At 45.9% G+C, this 12,706-nt stretch overlaps 1 protein-coding gene across 3 annotated transcripts in view; it reads left to right on the forward strand.

Annotated features, from left to right (window-relative positions):
• The window catches only part of LOC144147008 (tRNA pseudouridine synthase-like 1), a 42,710-nt gene that overhangs the window by 7,023 nt on the left and 22,981 nt on the right, over nt 1-12,706 (forward strand). For 2 of the 3 annotated variants that reach the window (XM_077679012.1, XM_077679011.1), the window contains exon 2: nt 7,041-7,104. In XM_077679012.1, coding sequence (XP_077535138.1) covers nt 7,041-7,104 — 64 coding nt within the window. Of the gene's footprint in view, nt 1-1,493; nt 3,301-7,040; nt 7,105-12,706 lie in introns of those variants that run through there. The other variant, XM_077679010.1, reaches the window with a different exon arrangement.

The following is a 12,706-nucleotide window of genomic DNA, read 5'->3' on the forward strand; positions in this document are numbered from 1 at the left end:
ATGCCGGGAAAGACAGCGGCTGTCTCCAGTCGTAGCATTGCAGTGCAAGCCTTCCCAGATCTAAGGAGCATAGGTGAGATCATGCACTCATGACGCTCGAGCAAGCGCGCTGCTGCATTTTCTGCACGTTACGTTCTAGTCTATGCAGGGTGTCCCAGCTATCACGCACCAAGATTTGGAAAAAGAGCAATTGCGTTACTCAAAGAAAACCTGGTGCATAATGTTTAATGTTTCCAGTGCAGTGTAGTAGTGGCCAGTAATTCTTTCGTTAATGAGGTTTAATTAATTAATTGCAACTAATTATATAAATCGAGAGGTACTGTCCCAATCACTAAAGTATCAATGAGGCACTTGTAGATACCCACGAGGGGCATCTAACGGCGGTATTTCAGTGATAAACAAATTGCGTAGTCATTTATTCTGACTGATAAAGAAACCCCGGGAATTATGAAAAGTACCACATGATGGCGCTTTCACATTTTCGGTGCGGGTAATATGTGCGAAAGTATGGTAATTTTCTGTACATTTAAAAACTGAGGTACACTTTTTACGACAACAGTATAGCTGTATTTGCTGTTTATGAGCATAAACATGGCCTGTAAAAAATAACGTTATAACGTGACTTAACGTAGAGAACTGTTCGGCGAATCTTTGTCTGGTCAGGGGGAATATTTGGGAGTGTAAATTTACAGTCACTGAGCAAGTCGCGAACAAGGAACTCGTATGGGCTCTGAAACGTCAAACCTTCTATTTTGACTTCGCCGGTGACTGCGATTTTACACTCCCAAAGGCCACTTAATGAAAAGCTTGTGTTTTGTTAACTTCATTCCCATTGCACCGGTGAACCTGCACTGAACCTCAAAAGGCATCAGCATGACAGAGGTGTTGTACCACTGCGTTCTCATAAGTGCAGTATACATGAAGAGCTAATGCTTTCATGTGGGCATGATTTGCATACCATAGAGCAGCAGCCCAATCACAGGCGCAGTGAAGCCTCTGGCTTAGCCCCTGTCCAATAACATTACAAGTTGTATCCTCACAACTTCAGCCCTCTACCCCAAACTGTATAAACCTTGCTGTGTTCTTTTACTTGCATGAAATTCATGCTAATAAACCCACTTACTGGGACGCATTTGTGGTTCAGAATTTTTTACATGCTGTTTTAAACGGGATTGGCCACCTTTTCTGCTTTTACCATTCGGACTATGTCATTGGGCTGTCCTGTTCTTGCCGTCCCTTGCACTTTTCAGCACTGTGTGAGGCAGTAGTTGTGGTTCTACTTATGCCACTCTGGCCTTGTGCAACAGAATTCTGTTCTTTTCTAATTGTATGGCAAAGCAGTCCCCTTTTGCTTTTTATTTCTAGGCTTGGGCAAGCATTTTGATGTGGTGTTGTGACCTTTCCATACAGGTACGCAGGCGAACCTACCTAAACATGTGAAGTCGAAGTCGGTGAAGGTGTGCATGGGTAACCTGCACCTTTAATCAACAACCGTTAAAGGAACACTGAAGTGGATTTGTCAAACTTCTCTTTTTGTTTGCGCTGCATAGACTGGCTCAAGTAAACACACATTTCTTCATTTATCCAATCGATAAAGCAGTATTTAATTTACGAATTCTGATGGAGGAAAAATACCATGCGGCATTTGGGGCGGCTGCAGCAACTAACAGCAGTGACATGTATTCGAGTTGCTATGGGATTGGAGGGTGTCCAAAATTAAAAATCAAGCTACCTAGTTTTGGTTTTGGTTTTGCACAGCAACAAGTCTGGCATCCGTCGTTATTATTGTTTGGGCATTCTCAATATCAGGAATTGGCATGCCGCACTTCTGCCATGTTGTCGACCGCAGAATGGGCCAGATAAGCCTGCCAGCAACTCTTATAATTGTTACGTTCACTAGCCGAGGCTTACTACGCTGCGCTTGTGGCTGAATGGTCTCTGCATCGTCGGAGATGCTCAGCTTCGAGACACTTCGCTCACACCTATGGAGCTTGCCTGGCTCGTCCCTGTGTCATAAGAGGCATGTTCGCATCACACTGATAGTCAGCTGATTTGGCACTGTGCCCGCAAGAGTTAGTGCTTCTTTCAACACTGTGCCATCGAGAACTAACCAGCACGTCAGTGTCAGTCTGCAAGCAGTCTGCCAACTCGCTCGTGGAGCAGTGAATGTTACAGCGCAAAACTGGTGAATTCAGTATGAAAAATATTACCTAAGTACAACAGATGCAGCCAGTGCTTCAGACCACTCGGTCGTGACGGGGGTGAAATTATAAAGTATGTATCGTATAGCCTGCTTATTTTTTTTAGCTTCGGCGTTTCCAGCAGCTTAGATGACTATTTCGTGACTAACGCTTGTGCAGTAAGCGTCCCCCAAATTTACCCGAACATCTTACCTCCAGCGACTGCTATCCTCAGGCTGAAAATCAATCGCAAATGTGTGGTCGTGCTGCTGACTGCTGTGCTAGTTCACCCAGCGCAAAAAGTGTTTCCCACACCTAGGTTTTACTCTTTACAAGTTTATTTTAAATCCTTAGTACCTATATTAACTTCGCTGACTCTTCTCCTGCCTTTAATTGACCTTAGATTTTCTACTAGCGTTTGCATGCTTCCGTGGAGATACTTGGACTTGAAAGACTTTACTAAGCTTGATACAGTCTGAAACTAACAAATTAAAGGCACATTTTTTTTAGGCGCAAATCGTGTCGTGGCTTAGTTTCAACTGAGCGAACGAATTGCGATGACCCGCCGGAGGCCGGCCGACTGACTCTGTCAGAGGGCTCGGCAAGTTGTGCAGTAGAGCAGTCAAGCCAAGTGTGCTTGAGTAAGTGTCACAGGAAACATCATAGGAAATCGGAAAGGAGGATAGAAAGAGAGGAGGACAACACGTTCGAATTGATTTTTCATTTTCTTCTAAATAAAGTTGCCTAAATGCAGGCAGAGTGGTCGAAACACGACCTAGAGACTCCCGACTACAATTTGCGCTAGCAATCCCGCAATGTTCACAAATCACTTCAGTGTCCCTTTAAGGGTTGGTAAACGACTGCTGTTGGAAGATGCCCCACCACATCTACCATCTACTCCACTACTGCCATCCCCGGAAGTTTCGCCAGTGCAGCATGCCACTTGTCAAACAGGAAGCAAATGTGGCGATCTAAACAGGCTTCAGGACGACATACGCCTTCTCCTGTGCTCCTTTCCGAACTATCCCAAGATGGGTGACGAGTGCCGAGTGTTCCAGACGGCACGAAACAGCAGCTACCAAGAGGAGTCTGTGCTGACACTGGACGACAGCTTTGAAGGGTAACGTATCTCCTTGTGCGTTGAATTATTATTGTGATGACGCTATCTTAGCTCAAGACAAACCACTGCTGTTTGCAGGAGCATCAAGCTTGTCGAAGATGTCCCTCTTCAAGTGTATTGTCTCAAGTGTATTGTCTTCGAAAGTTGTTGCCTCGTGCTGCTCTGTATCTACGCTCTGTGTGCTGGCATTTGTGACGTTCGGTTCACCTACTTTGGGACGTGCGTCACAGCGATTAGCAGCTGTCAGGGCACAGGTCTGATTTAGCAAATCACCGTGCTGATGCAGATGAGTGCCCGAACGTGCCATATTTTTGATACCAGATGGACGTTGTAGTAGTTCATATTATAAAATAGTTATGCCGCCGTAAGGCTTTGGTAGGCTTTTTTCATTTTTCAGTTAACTAAGTACGTATTGTAATGTACAGTCAAACTCCGCTACAACGAACTCCGCTACAACGAAATTCCCGCTTCAACGAAGGTTTTTCGATTCCCTGCCCGCATCCCATAGGCCCCAATGTATTAAAACTCCCTCCACAACGAACCACTTTTTTTATTGTTCTCCCGGTTCAACGAAATTTTCCCGGGACACAAGTGTTCCGGCATGGTGTTCCGACGGTACCGACGTCAGTGACCGCGTCGCAGGTCATGGACTCCTTGGACGTTTTACGTAGTTTCCTTGGCGCCCATGACGATGATATCGCCATGCAGCTCCTCGCAGACTGTGAGCAGCGCATTCTCCCGTTGCTCGTGCGAAAGCGCAAACAGTAAAAAATCAGCGATTTTTTCAAGTTTTGGAAATAAAATGCTCCCAGAGTGTCGTGCATATCCTGTGCATATCCGTGACCGCAAATTAAAATATAAACTCTGCGCTGTGATTTCACGACGCCTGCTTTTGCGCGGATCTCCACGAGTACGAAGCGCATATTACAACGCTGGTCTAAGCGCCGCGAGACGCGTTGTGACCGCAAATTACGATATAAACTCCGTGCTATAAAAAGGGTGCGATTTTTGGCGGAGCGAGCTCCAAGCAAGTTGGCAACATTGGGGCGAAAAGGTAGGTGGGAGATTTCACGACGCCAGTTAGACGCCTGCCCTGTTTTCTTTATTTACTGATTTTTCCACGACAACGAAATTCTCGCTACAACAAAATTTTTCGCGATCCCCGTGAATTTCGTTGTAGCGGAGTTTGACTGTACCGACTTCGTAAATGTTAACATGTACATGTGTGCGTACATGCATCAGCAAATATGTGTGTGGTTATTTGAATACGTCATTGTTTCTCGAGTTTCGTGTAATAAAGAACACAACAAAGCAACACGTCTTCTTGAACAATCTACCAGATGCACGATCGAATTCTGTAGAGCTGTGAAAAGAGGTTGCACACACACACTCTCAAACTTTCTTTTCCTCTTGAAATATAGGAAACATTTTCCTATCTGCCTGTATTCTGGATAGTTGAATCGGGTGGCCATTTCCATGGGGAAGGTGTGCCTGATCTTTGCCACTACGCACGTGGGCAAGGCAAAGCAGTTACCTTCCCCAACCCACCCCCACAGCCACTGCACAAACTGCTGGTACGCCAAGTACCGGTACCTTCTGCAGAGAGCCTACATGTATTTGGGCTCAACTTAGGCAAAATCACGAGCTTGGCGAGTGCAGGAAAGGTGCCTGCACACTGCAAGCAGCACATGGGAGAGTGGAGGTACTAGCTTCATTATTATTGCAGTAGGCTCTTGTTAAGACAAACTCGATTAAGATGAATTCCATGGTTAAGATGAACAAGACTTTTGCTCTTTGTAACGCGCACAATGCAAAAAACATTCGTTAAATCCAAATTTCTGATAATACGAACACATTTTCACAGTCCCTTTGAGTTAGTCCTAACGGGAGTTCACTGTATTATAATTAAATAGCAACTTCACCTACACTGCTTATGTAGGTTTCTTTGCATGGGATTTATTAAACTGTCCTTCAGAATGTGCACCACAGTAGAGTTAGTTTTCAAGACTACAATGTTAGAGGGGATTCACAGTTCAATTTTTTTTTCAAAGCAGATCTAACAATAGAGGATTAGAGGGCAATTCTTTCTTCAAATCAGGTACGACATAAGAGAAAGGGGCCTAACGGTCCTCTGTCTCTCTCTCTTTCTTTTTTTTTAGACTACAGAAAGTGATCACATTGGGTGCCAAGCTTATGGCCCAGAAAAACGGCTGTGTCAGTACTTCCTAAATGCGAAAGTGAGAATGATGGATAAAGAAAGAGATTGCTTGGATAGGTAGCAGCATCAGTACTGCTGTTCACATTTTGCAAATTGCACCATTAAAATAATCAGTCCATGTTACTGGTGCATGTTGTCGCTCGTGGGTATCCCCTCGCCTGAAGTTCAAAAAGACGCCACCTGCAGGACCGCAGTTCGTAAAACCACGTACTCTATAATGAAGCCTCCGGGTGAAAGTGGCGTCACGGCATCGCCCTATAGACATCAGCACAGGCACCCATGCCCCTCGAAATCGAGAAGAACGGTGCTGTGACGGCACTTGCACCTGCAAAAAAAAAAAAAAAAAAAGCACATTGTTTATGCCTTTACAACTGTTGTGCCACTTCGGCATACAAAAAAAAAAAAAAATTCAAGGAAGCTTGCGCTCACACGCAAGACTTTAATGGCGAAGCTGTGGGTGAACATTGACGGACACAAAGTTGAGTTTCAGTATCGTTCTTTATTCAAATTGTTGCGGTGCTAGATCTCGTTCTTTGGCACGCTAAGCCTCTCGAAGCGTGGCCTCTTCCTTGGCTGTCGGCCCGTGTCGAGAACTTTGCATGCGCTGTGCGCAAGGGCTCTTCCATGATATCGAGTGCATGCGCACGATGACACGAGGACGAACGAATTGAGGAGTGCACGCTATGACGTGTCTTTCTTGTTCTGAGCATGCGTTGCGACAATTACGGCAAACACACTCCCCTCGAGTGCTGCGGCGGCTGTGATCACGTCTTTTTTTTTCAACGCAAAATGTACAGCCAATAACAACAGTTTCTCTGGTAATAAAAACTATAACAGGCTCGCACCTCGATCAATGCAATGTCCCCCCCCCACCTTTGATTGAACAATTGATTCAACGCTTTTGAGTTGTTCATCCGACCCATTCCACAGCATCCCAACACTTGTGTGGTTGTCCAGGTGCTCCTTGATGTCGTTCTGCAGATGTGGGAAGGCCAAGAAAGCTGTGCTGTCCTGTTGGTCACAGCGTATACTGCGGTAACGCAAATGTTCCGTTTCTTGCCCTGAAAAGAAAGCTTCCAACGGGGGCATGGTGTTGCGCTGCAATCTGGCTTCTCATTCTTTCCTTCACTTTTGTCGGGGACGAAATGCGAAGCAAAATCATTGTGCTCGTCAGGGGCAGCAATGTTTCGTCGCGCTCTTTTATACCGTGAAGCCCAAAATTGAAAGTAAGCTGATAACCCCACGATTCACAAGGGAAGGTGACTCGAGATGTAAATGCACACGCGGGCTTCAAATTGTGTCTCATTATTTACAAATGCCATTGGCTGAAAGGTTCATAACAAGCTCTTCAAACAGCCGCCCAAGCGTTGAACGCGTAGCATGTCGTTGTTAGCGTGCGAGTGTAGTGGCATGAGCACGGTTTTGGCAGATGCTGTTTACAGATGCTGTTTACGGTTTTGGCAGAGAGTGTTTACAGTTTGAACGACCAGTAATACTGAAAGAGCTTAACCTCTTTGTGCAGTGGTATACAGCGACAGAGCAGCCGCCCTCGCACCGAGCACTGGACTGTTCAGGGGGCCATCGAGGTGAGAGCCATCCTATTGTCACGTATGGGATCCCTCCCTTCATTCTCACTCCTTTGACCTTGTTGTGGCTATTTTCAATTGCACTCATGGGAGCAGCTGTGTGGGAGGAAAGTCCCGTAAATTGTTCGTTGCTGTGCATTTGCGTGTTGATACAGGGCGTGTGAAGAAAAGGCAAAAGACGGCAGGTGGCAAATGAAGTGCGGGTTCGAGGCTTAGTTGGGCAACCTCATGAAGTTTTTACATTTGTCAACCTTAACCTCGACCGACATATTTTAGAAGACCTCCCAAGCAATTTTTAAACTTCACTGCAAGCCTACTCTCAATGAAAGGGGAGGATGAAACCAAGTTGCTTTCTATATCGTATTTGCACGATTCTAATGCGCCCCCCCAATTTTAACAAGCAAGTACTGTATTTATTCTTCATAAGGCAGTCATGATTATAATGCGAAAATGCAGTTTGGAGAGTCAAAAAATCTCCCTAATGTGTGTGTGTGTGTATATATATATATATATATATACACACGATAGAGAAGTCAAACTGAAAAACATAACATTTATTCTAACGTTTCGACCGGGGGCGCGCTTTTAGACCGGCCCCCGGTCGAAACGTTAGAATAAATGTTATGTTTTTCAGTTTGACTTCTCTATCGTGTATATATATATATATATATATATATATATATATATATATATATATATATATATATATATATATATATATATATATCAAAAAGTAGAGTCCGACGCAAGTCTCAAAAAACAAAAACAAACATGTTTACTAACGTTTCGACTGGTGGTCCAGTCTTCATCGGAGTAACATTGACAGTACACTGCAGAACGCTTTTATAGGTTCGTGTAGAGAGAGGAGGAAGTTGCGCTACAGTGCGCCCTCTTTAAGAGAAATCATACGTCATCATCCAGCAAAACAAGAAAAAACGCAAGACATACACATGAGAGGGAATGCACTGCCCTCCCTCTTTTTTGGGAGAAAAGGTGCGCTACAATGCGCCCTGTTTAGAAGTATTTATTGGCAAGTGGTACAACAAAGAGAAAAGAAAAATGCAAAGGGACGTCTAGGAAGGAGGTAAATTGGCGCCTCTCCTCATAGGAATTAACAGAAGAAGCGGGGGCGGGGAAGAGAAAGGAGTAAAGGCGGCAGAACGAGATAAGGAAGTGGGGAACGCGCGTCAGCACGCCTTCGCTTTTCGTCTTAGGAATGTGACACGTGAAGCCGGCGCTATGTGGCTAAGCCGGCGCTAAGAGGCTAATTGAGTGAACCTGGAGGGATGAAGCCGGCGCTGGTATGCCTAAAAAGAGGATTGGTCACGCAAGAAGCGAACGGAAGAAAGGCGAGTAATTATTGTGGCAAACATGTCGACGCGCCCACGCCTTCGTTCAGCCCAGAGGATGCGGTTTTGAACTTAAATATGAGATATGATTCGCGAACTTCGCGTGCGTGGTTGCTGTTGAAATTGGATTCAATTATTGTTACCTTCAAATTATTAAATGAATGACCCGGGATTCCGACGTGACGGGACAAAGGAAGGTTAGGAAGAGACTTGGCGTGTGCCCTATGATTGTTGAACCTTAATCTAAAAGCGTTCGCCGTCTGGCCAATATATTGCAGGTGGCAGGTATTGCACTCGAGCAGGTAAACTACGTTGGCGCTGTCACAGTTAAAATTTCCCTTTAGTTTTACAGAGAAGTGCGAGGCGGTGCTAGAGGCGGTTTTTGTTTTCGTCATGTGGGGGCATACCTGACAACGAGGCTTCTTGCAGGGCCCACAACCGGTCACTGGTGAATGGCTCAGCCTCGAAGATGTCAGAATGTCGCGCAGGTTTTTGTTTCGCCTATAGACAACACGTGGTGGTTCGGAAAATATAGATGCTAGTCGAGGACTTTGACTTAGTTCTCCTAGTTCTCACTCTCCTAGTTCTCACTCCTAGTTCTCCTAGTTCTCTCCTAGTTCTCACCTAGTTCTCACTCACTCCGCATCTGTGCCGAATGTTTCTGGCATACTTCGAAAGAATAACAACATATTAAGTCAAAGTCCTCGACTAGCATCTATATTTTCCGAACCACACGAACCTATAAAAGCGTTCTGCAGTGTACTGTAAATGTTACTCCGATGAAGACTGGACCACCAGTCGAAACGTTAGTAAACATGTTTGTTTTTGTTTTTTGAGACTTGCGTCGGACTCTACTTTTTGATATTTTTTCTGGACCATTGGAAACTTCTTTTGTTCGACCGTATACTCACCATGGCACCAGCACCGACGACGTCCAAAAGCATTGTGTGGAGATACCCCAAGACCACGACTTCAACAGTAATCATCGGCGACTCGCAAACGAAGCACCTCTTCCAGCATTTTGATCCCAACCGCATAGGAACCCCTGCCTTTGTGACACAGTGTGGTGCATGCGTCAGCGATGTGCACGACCTTCTAGACTCCATCCCAGACAGTGCCAAGACTGTTATTCTAAATGTGGGCACCAAGGACCTTCCTTCAAAAAAGGCGACGGCCGTGTTCGAAGAATACCGCTCCCTGCTTGACGCGATCACCAGGAAGCGGCCCCAAGTGTCGCGCGTGTACGCCAGCCTAATTCTCCCTAGGAGCACTGATCGCCGTCGTGGCGGCCGAAACCGTTCCCTGGTGACCCGCTGCAATCAGGAAGCTTGCCGCTTCAATCAACTGCTCCGTAACTTCTGCCGCCGTTCCCGGACTACATTCTACCTGGACCATGGCTTGGAGTGGCTCCCGGCGGCACGGGTACTAGCTGCCGACGGCCTTCACGTCAGTTTTGAGGGAGTCGCCATCATGGCCAGTCATATCCGGCGCCTGTGTTTTCGAAGACCCAGCGATGATACTACGTGGTGCAGCTTCGCTTCAGCTGATCCACGGAGCCAGACAACCCAGGACTCCCCCCGACATAATAGGACGCCATCGGTTCCACAGAGACACACGCCATCGGCTCCAGCCGTGGGCCGTCTACCCCAGCCGTCGGCTCCGCACAGACCCCAGCCAAGCCCCCGCCGCTACAACCTTCGGAGCAGCGATGCTGAGCCCTCAACAAGCAACCGCCAAAATTGACTTCCCACCTTAGACACTGGTAAATCTGCTCCTTTAACCGTGTCTAGGAACTTCCAAAATGCTAGAAAATTGGCAGAAAAACGCATTCGCTTTGAATTGCACGTCACCTCACTCACCCACTATTTGAATGAATCTGCTGTTCCGAAAGGTCTCATGTTGAAATTAGAACCCGCTACATCTGAATTGTCCCCTCATAACCAAGCCAGATGGAAAAATGTCCTAACTTCTGCATCTCTAGAATTAACCAGTATTGTTTTAGATCACTACAAATCGGAAGTTAAATCTGTGCATGAGCAAGAATCGACTTTGGTGCCTCTTCTCACCAAACATGAATCTGATTCTCTAGCTGTCTTTGAACTCAAGAAAAAGTCTTCAATAGCCACGATGAAGTCTAAAAAAATGTCTCGCGACATGGTCCCTCCTTTGAAGCAATTTGAATTACCCCCTCCTATGCCATCATCCTCTAAAATGACCGAGAAGAGTGACTTCCCCACCAGTAATTTAGTGAACTTGTCCAGTGTTGTGCTGACAGAGATCAAAGTTCGCACACTATCCAAAGGCCTAAGTTTTTGTCCAGCAACGGGAGGTATCAGCGAATTCCAGCTTCTTAAAGATTTAGACAATTTCGCTCGCAACATGAGATTGCGTGAATTCTTTCATGGGCGCCCTAACACGGATAATGCCGGCTCTTTACCCAGCTCCAAGCACTGGACGCCACCGACTCAGCGCGATAAATGTCTAGATCTATATATTAGAGCAGTACAACATGACGTGCTTGAAGCCTATAAAAAGCAGACGCCTTTTCGACCCAACCTTTCAATTAAAGAGAAAGAATCTCTTGAGAAGTTGGCATGTCGCCACGAAATTGTAATCAAGCCCGCTGATAAAGGTGGAGCAATAGTGATAATGAATCGAGATGATTTCATCAAAGAAGCAGACCGACAATTATCCGACACATCCTTTTACAAAATTCTTCAATCTGATCCAACTTTTGAATATAAAGAAATTGTCAAGGAAAACCTCGAAGCACTACTGGAGGCCAAAGAAATAGACAAAACGACGGTCCGTTCTCTGATACCACTCAGCCCAATACCAGGCAGGTTCTACCTTTTGCCCAAAATTCACAAGGCACATGTCCCTGGTCGCCCAATCGTATCTGGCATAGGCACGGTTACCGAAAATATTTCCCTCTATGTCGACAACTTAATCAACAAAATTCCCCCTAACTTTCCTTCATACATACGAGATACCAACCACTTTCTCTCTGAAATATTAGACCTTGAGATTCCCAGTGGCTGTCTGCTTGTCACCATGGACGTCACGTCACTATATACCAATATTCCCCACTCTGATGGAATACAAGCGGTGATCCACGCTTACAGTGAATCACGGGAGCCTAAGCCCGTCGAGAATTCCACATTGGCCTTATTACTGAGATTGATTCTTGAGCTAAACAATTTCGAGTTCAATGGCAAACACTATGTTCAAGTCAGTGGTACATCCATGGGCACAAGGATAGGGCCAAATTATGCAAATATTTTCATGGCAGTCCTCGAGGAGGAGTTTCTTGCAAGCGTCGACTTGAAGCCATTTTTTTACAAGCGCTTCATCGATGATGTCTTTCTGATTTGGCCACACGGAGAATCCAATCTCCTAAGATTTATAGCCGAGTTTAACGCGGTCCACCCTAACATTTCTTTCTCACACCAGTTTTCCGCTACCAGCATCAACTTCCTCGATGTGACGGTATCTGTCTCGCAGAACAAATTAGAGACCACCCTTTACCGAAAACCGACGGACTCCCATCAATATTTGCATTTTCAAAGTAGTCACATTAAGCACTGGAAAACGGGCATACCCTACAGTCAAGCGCACCGCTTCCGCCGGATATGCTCCAAGGAAACAGATTTTCTTTCCAACTGTGAGGGACTGAAAAACGATCTGCTCAAACAAAAGTACCCGCTCCAATTAATTGACGATTCCATTCGCCGAGCAGGAGCGCTGAGCCGCAATGAACTCCTTAACTCCAGGAAGCCAGCCGACCGACGCCCTTCAAGTAACCTAGTTCTCACTCACTCCGCATCTGTGCCGAATGTTTCTGGCATACTTCGAAAGCATCACAACATATTAAGTCAAAGTCCTCGACTAGCATCTATATTTTCCGAACCACCACGTGTTGTCTATAGGCGAAACAAAAACCTGCGCGACATTCTGACATCTTCGAGGCTGAGCCATTCACCAGTGACCGGTTGTGGGCCCTGCAAGAAGCCTCGTTGTCAGGTATGCCCCCACATGACGAAAACAAAAACCGCCTCTAGCACCGCCTCGCACTTCTCTGTAAAACTAAAGGGAAATTTTAACTGTGACAGCGCCAACGTAGTTTACCTGCTCGAGTGCAATACCTGCCACCTGCAATATATTGGCCAGACGGCGAACGCTTTTAGATTAAGGTTCAACAATCATAGGGCACACGCCAAGTCTCTTCCTAACCTTCCTTTGTCCCGTCACGT

This window comes from Haemaphysalis longicornis, unplaced genomic scaffold, assembly GCF_048455015.1.
Source record: "Haemaphysalis longicornis isolate Haplotype H1 unplaced genomic scaffold, Haemaphysalis longicornis Haplotype H1 scaffold_7, whole genome shotgun sequence".
Lineage (NCBI taxonomy): Eukaryota > Metazoa > Arthropoda > Arachnida > Ixodida > Ixodidae > Haemaphysalis > Haemaphysalis longicornis.